This window comes from Coenobita brevimanus, chromosome 93, assembly GCF_032717465.1.
Source record: "Coenobita brevimanus isolate Jiangsu-jjx chromosome 93, ASM3271746v2, whole genome shotgun sequence".
Classification (NCBI taxonomy): Eukaryota; Metazoa; Arthropoda; class Malacostraca; order Decapoda; family Coenobitidae; genus Coenobita; species Coenobita brevimanus.
In genome coordinates, this window is record NC_137046.1 from 29,936,064 (window position 1) to 29,952,552 (window position 16,489).

At 44.0% G+C, this 16,489-nt stretch overlaps 1 protein-coding gene and 1 non-coding gene across 2 annotated transcripts in view; both read right to left on the bottom strand.

The window, feature by feature from the left end:
• LOC145412391 (uncharacterized) overlaps nucleotides 1-16,489 on the bottom strand; it is a 235,392-nt gene that overhangs the window by 121,395 nt on the left and 97,508 nt on the right. The window contains exon 7 of the mRNA XM_080282280.1: nucleotides 11,118-11,326. Within this exon, the coding sequence (XP_080138406.1) occupies nucleotides 11,118-11,326 (209 nt within the window). The remainder of the gene's footprint in view (nucleotides 1-11,117; nucleotides 11,327-16,489) is intronic.
• On the bottom strand, nucleotides 13,814-13,932 carry LOC145412722 (5S ribosomal RNA). Its single transcript, XR_013899633.1, has one exon. It is a non-coding gene; the product is annotated as a 5S ribosomal RNA (ribosomal RNA).

The window sequence follows — 16,489 nt, forward strand, 5'->3', positions numbered from 1 at the left end:
CGCCCAATAACCCAACATCCCCACTACCCAGACCTTATCGTCCTGGGATCCAACATCCCCCCCCCAAAAAAAAAAAAAAAAAAATTCCCGTCCATATTTTGAACTTGCCGTGCGCGCCGCGGGAAAGCATTGTTTTGGTTCGTCATTCCTCCGACGTCCGATAGAGCGCCGCTGCATCCTCCCCACTTCCCACCTGTCTCTCACCGTGACTGGACCTACGCTCTTCGCAATGGCTGCCCACGTGCTCGCTTTTGTGGTGGTGCTGTACTTGCTGCAAGGCCTCCTGCTGCTCTCGGGCCTCCTCTTAGTGTGTGTGATGATGGCCCCGCCACCTGAGAAAAGGAAGAGAGTGGTGTTGACTCTGGAAAAGAAGAGGGAGATATTGGAGAAAGTTGATGCGGGTTGGTCTTCTTCCCGCATTCTCGGCGAATACAACCTGGCCCGGTCGACTTTGTTCGATATCAAACGTTCCCGGGACAAACTCATGCAGTACACGGCTGACTTCTCGTCGAGAAGCAAACGCAACGTGGAAAGGAAGGTTATGTTTACCCCCAAGTTTGCAGAAATCGACCGATCCACGTTGATTTGGTAACGACAGCAACGTGCAGCTGGTGTGATGGTACGTGGAATGGAGCTGAAGGCTGCTGCTGAGAAGTTCGCAAGGCTTCACGACGCCCTAGACTTCAAGGCATCCGAGGGTTGGCTCTTCGCGTTCAAGTTGCGACATGGCCTTACTAACCGAAAAAGCACATGGCGATGCATTGGACGCTAACGAGGATGGAGTTGACGAGTTTCAGCACAAGGTGAAAGGCTTGATCGCCAGGGAGGGCCTAACTCTCGGTCAAGTCTACAATGCTGACGAAACTGGCCTATTCTATCACTCGCTGCCAACGAACACTCTAGCCGAGGAGACGGAGAAGCTTGTACCTGGCTGCAAGCTTTCCAAGGAACGGATATTTGCTTTGTGTTGTGCCAGTGCTAACGGCATGCACCGGCTTAAGCCCGTTGTTGTTGGCCGTGCAAAGCAGCCTCGGTGCCTTCGTGGGGTGATGGATGTCCTTCCTGTCGTATGGTACCATTCTTTGAAAGCATGGTTCACAGCTGTGATTTTCAAGGACTGGTTTCACCGTCACTTCGTCAAGGAGGTCATCCATTACCAGACGAAGACACTGGGAATCCCTCGCGACCAGGTAAAGGCTCTCCTTCTGCTCGACAATGCACCTGCCCACCCGTGCGACAAGGACTTGGTTGCTGAGAATGGCTGTATTAGGTGCATGTTTCTGCCACCTAATACGACTGCTCTCATTCAACCCATGGACCAAGGAGTGATCGTGGCAACAAAGCGCCTATACCGTCGGAAGTTCCTGGACGAGGTGATGGTTGTTCTCAAGGACAAGAACGAGCGCAGGGAGGGACGGGACACACGAGGCCAGCGGACTTTGGAAAACCTTCGCCGCCACAACATCAAGTCTGCGCTGTACAACTGGGCTAGTGCATGGAAGGAAGTCCCTGTGAAAACTCTTGAAAATGGTTGGTCTTGTCTACTTCTCGGAACGGATGTGGAGTACGATTTTCTAGGGTTTGACATGGATGACTTACATGCACGGCTACGTACACACCGCGACGATGTTGATGTGGACGATGTTCGTGAGTGGTTGGACGACGACGTGGGCGATCCTGGGTATCAGACATTGTCTGATATCGAGATCGCATCTTCGGTTGCTGGTGTCAGTACCGAACTTGAAGATTCCGACGACGAAGGCGATGATGATGCGGACTCCTCTCAGCAGGACACTACTCCAGCCATCCCCAAGCTGAGCGCACCCCGGGAACATCTAGAGTTCGTCCTAGACTACCTGGAACACCCAGACTGCGACAAGGAGATGGGGCCCTTGGGACTCGTGGAGGAAGTGCGTGCTTTCAGGCAGCGCATCATCAATCGTCAGAATCGTCGGTCCTTGCGTCAGTCAACGATTGACAGTTTTTTCAGGCCCGTGACCCCCGCCGTGCCCAGCCTTGGCTCCACTCCGTTGCCTCCCCAAGACAGGCCCTCATGCTCCGAGCCACAGCCCAGCACATCAGCCACAGTGGAGTCACTGCTCGACGTGAGTTTGCGGCTTTCCTCAGAGTCCTCTGCAGTGGGTACACCATCACCACGACCCAGCGATGCACCCCTTGGTCACCTGCCAGTGATACTCTCGGACTCTGACAGTGAATAAACAGCAAGAACTTCTCCACTAGACCACACGGGAATTTTGAGTGTTGTGCAGTGAAAAAAACGGTGTGTTGTGTTAAGGTTTTCGAGTTGAGAGAAAAGACTCAGTGAAAACTAAATTTAACGTAAATAGACTTCTTTGTTTTGCCTTTGGAAATTTGGAAAAAAAGGGGAAAAGCTAATGTGCAACACAAAATTACAATGAAGCATTATTTGGACTAAAGTGAACACTGTGAAGAGAACGGACTTCTGTGTGTTATTGACTAAGTTCAGTGCAAGACTTCAGGAAGAGTGTACTGCAAGTGCTTCAGGAAATCGTTCTTACTGTCAGAGTCCGAGAGGAGGCAGTTATTCATCGAGGTGGCCAGGGACTTGCTGTAAGTAGCCAGAATGTTTCATACCGTACTTTTTTCCATACTATACTTACCAGAATGTTTCATACTGTACTTTTTTCCATACTATACTTACCTCATGCATGTGCAGTAGGAATGTGTTTTTCTGACTTAGGCTAGGTTAGGGTCCATAAGTACCAGAATGTTTATTAATGTATAAACATACTTCTAAACCCTCATTTTATGTTTCTTTTGCATTTATTTCAGTCATTTATGTGCCTTATTGGTGTGATTTGGGTCTTAAATAGTTGCTATGCATGTCCAGAGGGAGTTGTATAGGTGTTTCTCTGAGTTAGGGTCCATAAGTACAAGTCCATAAGCTGGGGCCCAATATCCGGACAAAACCATTAACCGGACCTACCAATGGCTCTATTACGTCGGATATTGGAGTGATTACTGTATATATATATATATATACAGTAGAACCTCTCTCATCCGGACTATATGGGGGGAAGGGTTGTCCGAATTAGCAGATTGTCCGGACCATCAGGGTAATCTTCAGTTCATACAAACTCTATCTACATATGGTATGTTTGTTAATTATTAACATATGTGGCATATGTCAACCCTACATAACTGCAAGAGATGAAAGGATACCGGTACTAAAATAACAAAACTAATCATGTAAGATAGTTTTGTATTGCATAATTTACAGGTAAGGCCATGACAAGAAACTAGCCTACATTTTAAATTGTAGTAAGTGACTCGTCAAGTGGGGTTGGTGGAGGATTAGTGCCCCTCCCTGTAAAACAATTAACTCTAGGCCCTTGGCCACCCCTTTTGGGATACATGGCGTCTGGCAATGAATGAATGAATGACTAAGGCTCGTACCCCTGGGGGTAGGGGGGTTTGTCAAGAATACTCCCCCAGTATCCCTGCTTGTCGTAAAAGGCGACTAAATGGGTTGGCGGAGGGTTAGTGCCCCTCCCCGGAAAACAACTAACTAAAAAAAACAAACAATAAGCCTCGGACAAGGACTGACCAAACGTTGACGACCAAGGACCGGACAAAGGACATTGCAATTGGAACGTGGAATGTAAGGGGAGCGAATGATGAGGTGAAAGAGAGAGAGATTGTCCAGGTGCTTGAGGATGCGAAAGTGGATGTATGTGGAATAACTGAAACAAAATGGAGAGGAGAAAGTGTGAGAGAATGGGAGTATGGATGGGGTATATGTGCAGGAGTAGGTGAGAATGAGAGGGCAAAGGAAGGAGTATGTATACTTGTGAGTAAAAGATGGAAAAGGAGCATAAGACAGTATGGATCAGTTGGATCAAGGATTGTGTGGGTAAAGTTGAAAGTTGGAATACAAATGTGGGCGATTGTGTGTGTGTATGCGCCAACGCAAGACCGTGCTAGAAGAGTGAGAGAAGAGTTCTGGACAAATGTAGAAGTGTGCATGGAAAAGTTTGGAAGGAATGATAGAGTGTTTTTGATTGGTGATATGAATGGTAAAGTTGGGAATGTGAAGGTGGATGGAATAGTTGGTGAGTGGGGTGTGCCTGCTGAGATAGATGAGAATGGGAGTGCGTTAGTAGACATTTGTACTGGGAGGGGGTTGGTGATAGCCAATACCCTCTTCAGGCATAAAATGATCCACAGGTATACATGGCGAGTGATGAGAAGGGTGGGTGGTGAATTGAGTGAAAGGAAGGCAATGATTGATTATGTGTGTGTGGATGAAAGGATGCGAAGATGTATATTGGATGCAAGAGTTTATAGAGGTTGGGGGAGTGGACTTTCTGACCACTACTTGGTGGTGGCCAGAGTTAAAGTTCAAGTAAGATGGAGGAAGAGAAGAAGGGAAGGACGAGAGGAAGGAGTAGTTGCAAGGAGAGTGGAAAGGTTACAAGAGGATGAGAAAAAGGCAGAGTATAAGAGAGAAGTGGAGGAACGATTGGGCAAATATGAGTTGGAGCAGATGGGGGACGTGGAGGGTGTGTGTAGAATATTTACAGAAGAAATATGTGCAGCATGTGATGTGGTGTGTGGAAGGAAGAGAAGACGGAGGGGGGGTGCAAGGAACAGCGTGGTGTACTGAAGAGGTGAAACGGGCTGTGGCACAAAAGAAGAAAGCATACAATGAATGGATGAGAAATAGGGGCGTGGAAGAAGTTGAGAGGCGGAAGAGAGAGTTATATGTAGAAAGAAAGAGAGAGGTGAAAAGATTAGTAAGAGAGAGTAAGAAGAGAGTGGATGAGGAATTTGGAAGGAATTTGAGTGTAAAGTGGAGGGACTGTAAGAAAATGTTCTGGAAAGAGGTGAAAAGAGTAAGACAGGGTGGAAGTGAAGTTAGCAGGGGAGTGAAAGATAAAAATGGTAGATTACTAGTGGAGAAGGGAGAAAAAGTGAGCAGATGGAGAGAACACTTTAAGGAATTGTTGAACGTGGAGGATGGAAGTAATGCGACTATAAGTGGCTGGGGAATGGCTGGAAGAAGGAGGGAGGTGAGAAGACAGGAAGAAATCAGTAGGATAGAAGTTGTGGAAGCAATGAAGAATGTTAAATCAGGGAAAGCCCCAGGAATTGATGGAGTGTGTGGTGAAATGCTGAAGCATGGGGGAGAGATAGTAGTAGAATGGATGTGGAAGATGTGCAGATTGGCCTGGGAGGAAGGTAGAGTCCCGGAGGATTGGAAGTCAGGTATAATTATTCCCTTGTACAAAGGAAAAGGGGAAAAAGAAGTGTGTGGTAATCATAGGGGCATTTGTCTTCTTAGTATAATAGGAAAAGTATATGGTAGGATACTTATTGACAGAGTTAGAGAAAGAACAGAGAAATTAGTTGGAGAAGAACAGGGAGGCTTTAGGAAGGGAAGAGGTTGTGTAGATCAGATATTCATTCTCAGATCTTTAGTGGAAATGTTTCTAGAGAAGGGAAAGAAGTTGTATGCGGCTTTCATGGATTTGGAGAAAGCATATGACAGGGTGGATAGACTAGGATTGTGGAAAGTGTTAAGAATATATGGAATAGATGGGAAGTTGTTGAATGCTGTGAAGAGTATGTACGATGGTGCGAAGGCTGCAGTGCGTGTGGATGGTGAACTAAGTGAATTTTTCTCTTTGAAAGTTGGTTTGAAACAGGGATGTGTCATGTCTCCATGGTTGTTCAATCTGTACATGGATGGGGTAATAAAAGAGGTACAAGGTAGGGTAGTGGATGTTGGAGTGGCCCTGGTGAGAGAGGATAGTGTTTGGAAACTCCCTGTACTGTTGTTTGCAGATGATACCGTGTTGTTGAGTGAAGACGAAGGGGAGCTGCAAGGCTTGGTGGATGAATTTGAGAGAGTGTGCAAGAAACGGAATCTAAAGGTGAATGTAGGGAAGAGTAAAGTGATGGTCTTTGAGAGAGGTGAAGTCAGTGAATGTACAGCGAGGTTGGATGGTGAGGAATTGGAAAATGTGAGTACGTTTAAGTACTTGGGTAGTGTGATGAGTAAGGATGGAGGTTTGGAGGGTGAAGTGCTTGAAAGGGTACAGCAGGGAAGAAAGGTTGCTGGTTCTTTGAAAGCAGTGATAAGAAACAGGGAAGTGAGCATGGAAGTGAAAAAGTTACTACATGACAGTATTGTGATACCAACTCTAACGTACGGAAGTGAAGCTTGGACGTTGTTGGAAGGACACAAGTCAAGAGTGAGAGCAGTGGAAATGAGTTATTTAAGAGGAGCCTGTGGAGTCACATGGAGAGACAGGCTGACGAATGAGGATATAAAGGAGCGTTGTGGTGTTGATGTGGATGTGATACGAAGCGTTATGAGGAACACACTGAGGTGGTTTGGCCATGTGGAGAGGATGGAGGGTGAAAGACTGACGAAGAGAGTGTATGTGAGTGAGGTGGAGGGGGAAAGAGGGAGGGGGAGGCCGAGGATGAGATGGAGAGATGGGGTGGAGAGGTATATGAGAGAGGGGGGTGTGAGTTGGGAGCAGGGGAGTGAAATGGCGGGGGACAGGGCGACTTGGAGGCGATTTGTTTGTGGCCACCCCAAACGGGATTGAGGCGTCTGGCAATAGATAGATAGATAGATAGATTAAGGCTCGTGTAGGCAAAAAATAAATTAATTAATTAACTGTAATATTTGGAATAAAAATAACACCTATGTAGGCAAAAAATACATTGTCACCTTTGGCATATTGATAACGCCCATATGGGCAAGAAGCTAATGTTTGATGTACAAGTAAAGCACATTTAAGTACAAAAAATAACCTGCAGTAATCACTAAACACTGCAGAATATTCTGACCCATTTTTGTGTAAGCAAACTACTCCTTTCACACCTTTATTCATTACAGAAGCTACACTTGCATTAAGGGGCATAGTAAGGAGGATTAACTTTTGAAATACTGTACAGCATAAAAATATAAATGGTTGGTGAACTAGTTGATGGAACGAATGCTAGCGTGTGTTTAAACAGGCGCCCATGTAGCGATCTAGTGTGATCCGAGACTAAACGAATGACGATCGCTTTCCGCGCCGATACTGAAAATGCCTTTAGAAGTACTCACAACATATTTTTGGAGCTTATTATTTTTAAATTTTGTCCGGATTAACAGAAGTCCGGATTAAAGGGGTCCGGACTAAAGGGGTTCTACTGTGTATATATATATGTATATATATATATATATATATATATATATATATATATATATATATATATATATATATATATATATATATATATATATTTTGTGTAACGCTGTATGGTAGTGAGACCTGGGCAGTAAAGGAGGAGGATATTCGCCGGCTCAGACGTACAGAAATGACAATGATTAGGTGGATGTGTGGTGCGTCCCTGCATGCAAGGTCTGGGGGGGGCTGGGTTTACGATGGAAGAGTTGAGAAGTAGGACGGGACTGGAGTGTATTGGTGTTGTGATGAGGAGAAGTAGATTGAGATGGTTTGGACATGTGGAGAGGATGGGGGATAATAATTGGGCAAGGAAGGTAAGAAGTATTAATATTGGGGGTGGGGTTATGAGGGGTAGACTGAGAAAGACATAGGACGAGGTCATTATGTATGACCTCAGGGTTAAGGGAATGAACAGGGAGGCTGCAATGGATTGTGCCGCATGGAGAGCCGTCATTAGGTGACTTAGGCCAATGCATGCAAGCATGTTGGAGCCTAGAAAAATTAAAACAATATATATATATCTATCTATCTATCTATTGCCAGACGCCTCAATCCCGTTTGGGGTGGCCACAAACAAATCGCCTCCAAGTCGCCCTGTCCCCCGCCATTTCACTGCCCTGCTCCCAACTCACACCCCCATCTCTCATATACCTCTCCACCCCATCCCTCCATCTCATCCTCGGCCTCCCCCTCCCTCTTCCCCCCTCCACCTCACTCACATACACTCTCTTCGTCAGTCTTTCACCCTCCATCCTCTCCACATGGCCAAACCACCCCAGTGTGTTCCTCATAACGCTTCCTATCACATCCACATCCACACCACAACGCTCCTTTATATCCTCATTCGTCAGCCTGTCTCTCCACGTGACTCCACAGGCTCCTCTTAAATAACTCATTTCCACTGCTCTCACTCTTGACTTGTGTCCTTCCAACAATGTCCAAGCTTCACTACCGTACGTTAGAGTTGGTATCACAATACTGTCATGTAGTAACTTTTTCACTTCCATGCTCACTTCCCTGTTTCTTATCACTGCTTTCAAGGAACCAGCAACCTTTCTTCCCTGCTGTACCCTTTCAAGCACTTCACCCTCCAAACCTCCATCCTTACTCATCACACTACCCAAATACTTAAACGTACTCACATTTTCCAATTCCTCACCATCCAACCTCGCTGTACATTCACTAACTTCACCTCTCTCAAAGACCATCACTTTACTCTTCCCTACATTCACCTTTAGGTTCCGTTTCTTACACACTCTCTCAAACTCATCCACCAAGCCTTGCAGCTCCCCTTCATCTTCACTCAACAACACGGTATCATCTGCAAACAACAGTACAGGGAGTTTCCAAACACTATCCTCTCTCACCAGGGCCACTCCAACATCCACTACCCTACCTTGTACCTCTTTTATTACCCCATCCATGTACAGATTGAACAACCATGGAGACATGACACATCCCTGTTTCAAACCAACTTTCAAAGAGAAAAATTCACTTAGTTCACCATCCACACGCACTGCAGCCTTCGCACCATCGTACATACTCTTCACAGCATTCAACAACTTCCCATCTACTCGATATATTCTTAACACTTTCCACAATCCTTGTCTATCCACCCTGTCATATGCTTTCTCCAAATCCATGAAAGCCGCATACAACTTCTTTCCCTTCTCTAGAAACTTTTCCACTAAAGATCTAAGAATGAATATCTGATCTACACAACCTCTTCCCTTCCTAAAGCCTCCCTGTGCTTCTCCAACTAATTTCTCTGTTCTTTCTCTAACTCTGTCTATACTGTAAGTATCCTACCATACACTTTTCCTATTATAATATATATATATATATATATATATATATATATATATATATATATATATATATATATATATATACTGTATGTATAATATATTTATATATGTATAAATCTATCTATCTATCTATCTATCTATATACTGTATGTATAATATATTTATAATGTATAAAAAAAAATTCTAAATACCTGTTTAATCAGTACAATTTTAAGGAAAGCATGTTCTAGCATGAGTGTGCAAATTTTCAGGTCATAAGGACCTCAGATATTTTATTTATTTTGATGGTAGACTTATGCAAATATGCAAATACCAGGAATATTCATAAATTCTACGTGCACCACTCCTCATCGTAACACCAGTAAACTCCAGTCCCATCCTTCCTCTCAGCTCTTTAATCATAAACCTAGCCCTCTCTTCCCAGGCCTCACATTCAAGGACACACTACACGACCATTTAATCACTGTCATTTCTGTACATTTGAGCCTACGAATATCCTTTTCCTTTACTGCCCCAGTCTCACCACCATACAGCATTACACTCCTAATACATATTGCATACAATGATTCTTTAGCATGGAGGGAGAGCACTTTCAATGTCAGGAAAGGCAGCAGCTCCCTGAAATTCTTTTAACCACTTCTTACCCTAGCCACTGAGCTAGCTGCAACCCTACTTCCACCACATAACATGTCCTCCAAACTAAAGTACTCTTCAACACACTAAAGAGACTCACTAGCAAGATCAATCCTTCCATCCCTCACAATCTCTACATGATTTCCCCGACACACCACACACATGAAATCAACATTACCTTGCAGTCTACCTATAATACCACTACAGTATATCTCTTATGCACCCCTCTAATCACCAATACTGCACAAGATGGAGTTACTTCCCATACCCTCGTGTTAAACTGCACATGGCTACTCGCCCTCTACTGTGACAGTATCATCAGCAGCCCTAGATGTCAACAATTTTGTTTTATCCACATTTACTCACAAACCGTTATGTCCCATTCCATCTCACCATTTCCTAAATCTTTCCTTCATCTCTGTTTCATTCTCTGAAATCAACATCAAGTCATCAGCATACAAAATCTCCCATGAGAGTCCATTTCTTTGGTCGCATGAGAAAGCTTCATGCACCAAAACAAACAACAAGGGCCTCAAGACTGACTAATGATGCATGGCAACATTAACGGAAAAGTTCCACACAAATCTCCATTCACTCTCACCTGGGTGTGAGCACCCACATACATAGCCATAACTGCTAACCAGCCATTCCTCAGAGCCAAGCTTTCTCGTTGTCCACTTCACCACCTCCCTAGGGACTTTGTCAAAGGCTTATATAAAAAATAAATAAATAAAGTACAGCTCCTATTTCTTTCCTATGTATTTCTTCCTGAAGCTGTCAGATCAATGGTCCCTCTGGTTGGCATAAACTCAAGCTGTATCTCATCAACATTCACTCTTTCCCTAATCATATCTTCCAGGACTCTGTCAATTACCCTCATTATCAGGTCCAAAAGTTTTATGCATCCGTAATATCCTCTTTCCAGGGCATCACCCTTCCCCTTGTATGCAATAACAATCACACTCTTCAGCCAGTGATCTGGGACAACACACTCATATATAATCATATTCACCAAACCAGTAACTAATCCCACTCCAGTATCTCCTGAGACCACCAGCATTTCAGCAGTCATGCAAGACACGCCTGCCACCCTCTCCAACCACGTCCTGCCTTGATTACTAGCCCTTATTATTATATTTTAATAAGATTATAGTCTTAGGGACCAGTGTTTTTGTGGTATTGTTGGTGGGAAAACTGAACTCATTTCTGGAGAATGACCTGTACATCCAGTAATCACACAAAATTTCTGCAGGTGGCACAAAAATTGCTTGTGCTATACAGTATGGTGGCTTCTCACAGATGGTATGAATTTTGGAACAGATTACATAAACCTAAAAAAAAAAGTAACTTTCCACTGATAAAGTGATTCATGGACTAATTTAAAGCAAATAGGACAAGCCCACACTCTTACTAGTTTGCTTCAAAAAACCTACTAAACACATACCCAGACAGCATGAAGGCATGGTCCCAATGCTCAGCATCTGAGTCTTGGGCAGGGTTAAGCTTCTGTTGCCATGAACAAAAAGAAGTGAGGTAGGCCCCAATGTCACCACCACCAGTGCTGGGTCCATTTCTGGTGAGGATATCAAGTCGCACAACCTTCAAGTCCAGTACATACCCACCAAGCTCTTCTTGGTGGTAGATGCCCTGTACCTGTTGGTACCATAAAAATAAGATGGCATACCAAGCACGTGAAGAACATATAAATTGATGTGAGTAAGATGGAAGGGTGTAAAGGACTTACTATTAGAAGGGGATGATAATGCAATAAGCGTGGTTGGGTGCACTTAACTGAATACCGAAGTATGAGATGAACAATAGTTTCTTAAACTTTATGTAATAAAGTTTTGCTGAATTATGCTTCCCATGCACATACAAGCACTACACATCATTCAAATATAGTAGATCCTCAATTTGTGTGACAAATGCATCTGGGAATTTTACCATGCAAATCAAAACATGCAACTCTTGCCACTGAAACCCATATTACCAAGTATGGCTAATTGGTATGATGAAGAAGGCAGTAGCATCAGCCAATCAGGGTGGTATTCCCTAGGGAAATGGAAATGCTGGTGATAAAGGGAGCTGGAGCTCCTGTTGCTGACATTTACAATGTGACACTAATATGGAGAGTAGAACTGCATACTCACTCCAACACTTTTCTCTACCTCATGCCCTAATTTACGTGTGCTTTACATATTACAGGGAGATGCACTTATTTGTCCTCGCCACATCAGCTTCCACTCCCTCGTTCCCATCGCCAGTCTTGCTCCCATCACTTGACTGAACCACTTCCCCACGTGCCTCTACCTCATTCACCTCTCCCATAAAATCTTTAAAGTCCAAAGATACCACCACTGACATCACATCATCATCGTCTTCCCCAGGAAGTGTAGGAGACGATGTAGAGGCAACTGGTTCCTGTTGTTCTTGAGTTTGGTAACAGTGTGTGATGAGTGTTCATTTTCTTCTGTTGACTTCCATTTTGTGACTTTTAGTGTAATGACGAAAAGTGGTTTCCACTCCACTGAGCACTTCCTGTGTCCTAAGGTAGCTGGTTTCAGTTGCCTCGACTCCTTCTCTCAGAACATACACTGCCACTAGAAGTTTACTGATCTTAGGCAAATAGACATAGGCAAATCTTCAACCTCCATTGGATTCTGCTCAAAAGGTTGCTCAGATCTGGCCTCTACTGCAGTGTTTACTGGGGGAGGGGGGTTGTTCAAATGGGAGACGGCGGTGATGGCCTACTCTTTCCCCCAGTTTTGTTCACTCCGGGTTCAACTCATTCATTATGGTTTTGTAGACCTGATTACCAACTGCTTGTTCGCTAGGCAATCGTTTACTCTGAATAGGTGTACTGTGTGAGGGCACTGTGTTTTGGCATGGAAGGGCAGATGGATATAGTGGAGTGGGTGTGCTGGCTAAGGAAAAATAGGTGGAATATGTCATGAATGTAATGAAAGTGACATAAAGGATTATAATAATGTTTGTTCAACAGGTTCACATATTCATTTATACTGGCATACGTTCCTCAGGCTGGTTGGGTTATGTAGAAAAAGATAGATTCTGATATGAGTTAAAATGTGTAGAAAGTGGCAAAGGGGATGATGAGATTGTAGTTTGGGAGGGGGACTTACATGGTCATGTGGGTGGAGCACCTCAAGCACATGAAGGGGTTAAAGGAGATAATGCATATATGGTACGAGAAATGAGGAAGGAGAAGGATACTCCAGTATGGGAAGGCAATGAACATGACTGTGTGCAACATGGATTTTAGAAAAAGATATTAAGTAAAAGTCCTCTAATCTGGCCAACAATAATCCAAAAATCCCAATACAGTACTCTGAATTTGTCAATGCGAAATTATTCAAAATTTTCTGGTCTATTTTCAAATTTTTCTGGGCTTTTTCTAGGGATTTATCTGGCTTGGACTTGCTCTTGGACTTGGATGTTCCTGCCTGCAACAATGAAACTACACTTCTATGCCCTTCCGGTGAGTAAAACAATGACCCATATCATTTTAAGTGTTTATTTATTGATAATGTACAGTCATGATCAATAATTTCTGCTCAAGGGTACCCCCTTCAGACCCCTGTACACCCAGGAAAGACAGAAAGGGGGGATGAAATGAGCTCCATCCACCTCTACCCCAGCTCCCAACCCTCTCCCATACCCCTACCCAATACCCCACTCGTCATTCTTAACTGGCAGTTACATTTCAAGCTGACCTCATACTTTACACTCATAGTCACATTGCTAATACACAAAAATAAAACACTAGGATATATAAAAAGTATATGATATGTATGAACACATTACAGCAAGAAATTAATGCATTACAATGTTAACAGCAAAACCAAAACAATAACAACGGTCATCCCAGGCCACATGTGTTGAATGCTTGCATGCGTGCATGTCTGTGTTTGTGTGATTAGGTGTGTCTATGTCTGTGTGTGTGTGTGTGTGTGTGTGTGTGTGTGTGTGTGTGTGTGTGTGTGTGTGTGTGTGTGTGTATTTACCTAATTCCATCCATTGCCAGACGCCATGTATCCCAAACGGGGTGGTCAAGGGCTTAGAGTTAATTGTTTTACAGGGAGGGGCACTAATCCTCCACCAACCCCACTTGACACGTAGGGATGCCAACAGCATCTGGTGTTCCCAGGCGGTCACCCATCCAAGTACTAACCAGACCCAACATTGCTTAACTTCGCTGATCGAACAGGAAGCGGTGTACTCAACGTGGCATGGCCGTTGTAGGCACCTAATTGTGATATACAGGAAATGAGCTACACTCAAGGGGTCAGGTCTCTTGTTTCTCAGCAAGTCAAATTTAGCTTTAAACTCGTTTAAGTTTTTAGACTGGACGATCTCTTTGTCCAGACTATTCCACTGGTCTATACATCTATGAGGAAAACTATATTTCTTGATATCCTTCAAGCGGCTTGGTTTCTTGAGTTTCATTCTGTGTCCTCTTGTTACTCTCTTATCCCATACAAACAGATCTTCTTTGTCAATTTTATCTACTCCCACCATGGTACTGAACACTGCAATCATGTCTCCTCTCTTTCTCCTTTCTTCTAAGGAAGGCAAATCCAGCTTTTCCAACCTCTCTCTATACGACAGATCTGCCAGACTGGGGACCATTTTGGTTGCTCTTCTTTATATTCTCTCAATCTTGTTTATATCTTTCTTTTTGTGTGGGGACCACACTACTCCTGCATATTCTAACCTGGGCCGAATCATGGCCACTATCAATAACGAAAAGATACTCTTATATTAGTCAAGAGTTTATACGTCTCTCTAACTGCCTTGTTAATGTGTTTTTCAGGTGACAAACTATCCTGGACCAGCACTCCCAAATCTTCCTCTTCTCTCGCTTTTGTGATTGGTGTGTGTGTGTGTTTTGATGTGTGTGTGTGTGTGTGTGTGTGTGTGTGTGTGTGTGTGTGTGTGTGTATTTACCTAATTGTGATATACAGGAAATGAGCTATGCTCATGGGGTCCCATCTCTGTTTCTCAATAAGTCAAATTAAACTCATATAAGTTTTTAGACTGGTCGATCTCTTTGTCCAGACTATTCCACAGGTCTATACATCTATAAGGAAAACTATATTTCTTGATATCCTTCAAGCAGCATGGATTCTTCAATTTCATTCAGTGTCCTCTTGTTCCTCTCTTATCCCATAAAAACAGATCTTCTTTGTCAATTTTATCTACTCCAACCATGGTACTGAACATTGCAATCATCTCCTCTCTTTCTCCTTTCTTCTAAGGAAGGTTAATCCAGCTTTTCCAGCCTCTCTCTTTATGACAGATCTGCCAGATTGGGGACCATTTTGGTTGCTGTTCTTTGTATTCTCTCAATCTTGTTTATATCTTTCTTTTTGTGTGGGAACCACACTACTGCTGCATATTCTAATCTGGGGCGAATCATGCCCACTATCGATTTTTTCATCATCTCCTCGTTCATATAAAGAAAGGCTACTCTTACAGTGCTCATCAGACGTATCGAGGGCCCTGCGTCCCTCCTACGAAACAAACCTTTCAACATTGAAAAATGATATAAATAATGCATTTTATTTACCTTTAGTGCTTCATAGGATATCCTTTACGCTTCTTCACAGATCTGAGATGTCTTGGAAGTGGAATGGCAAGGTTCCTGAGGTGCTGGAAGGGTATGTTGTCCCAGGAGTCACGAATGGCGGCTTCCAGCTTAGGCTGAGAGCTCACGTCCTTCCCTTGGAGATTCTTCTTTACGAGGTACCAGAGGTTTTCCATCGGGTTGAGGTCTGGGCTATTTCCTGGCCAGTCTTTCATGAATGATACCTCGAAGTTACGAAGCCAATTGGTGACCGATTTGGCCTTATGAGCAGGTGCACCGTCCTGCTGAAACACTCGTGCACCTGTTAGCTTGAAGGACTCTGGTAAATGATCACACAGAAGCTCCAGATAAATATCCTGATTCACTCTGCAGTTCTTGGGAAGCACAACAAGCTTCCCCAAACCTTTACCAGAAAAATAACCCCATACCATGAGTGAATCAGGGTGTTTAACTGTGCTTTCAACGTAACGTGGGTCAAGTGGGTCACTACCTTTGTGCCGGTACACACGTGCTCCTCTGTTACAGGTAACACTAAATGTTGCCTCATCAGACCACAACACTGACAACCATTGGTCCTCACCCCAGTTATGGTATATGTTAGCAAAGGCAAGCCTACGAAGTCGCTGGTAACGAGTGAGAAGAGGCTTTCTCACAGGCCTGTGACTTGTGTAACCAAATTCATGGACCCTTTGAGACACTGTGCGCACAGAAACCTCACCAAACACTTCCGGGTTGCTCTCCTTTATTTTCCTTGCACTCACACGATGATTAGACTCCACTGCACGTTTTACAAACATTAACAGACCTCGGGGAAGTTTTCCTAGGCCTACCAGACTGCAGGTTCTTTGTGGGAACATCACCACTGTTTTCCACTCGAAAACACACGCACCACCTACGCACTGTCGATTGAGCCACACCAACCAATTCACTAATTTCCTTCGTTTGGTGGCCTGCCTCCTTTAGAGAAATGATCTGGGATATGGTTTCACTCGATAGTTCATGGGTAGGTTCCATAACAAAGTGGCGAAAGCCAAAACACTGCGGAACACTTGGTAAAAACTGGTGCAAAAAGAGAGGGAGACGCGGCGGAGTTCCTCTCTCTCAGGCAGCCCGTAGGCAACTGAGGTGGGAACCAACCAGTGGGCAGGAAGGCCTCAGAGTACTGTGATGTCATGCTAGCGCTGCAAACTTGTGGCTCAATCTTTACTACC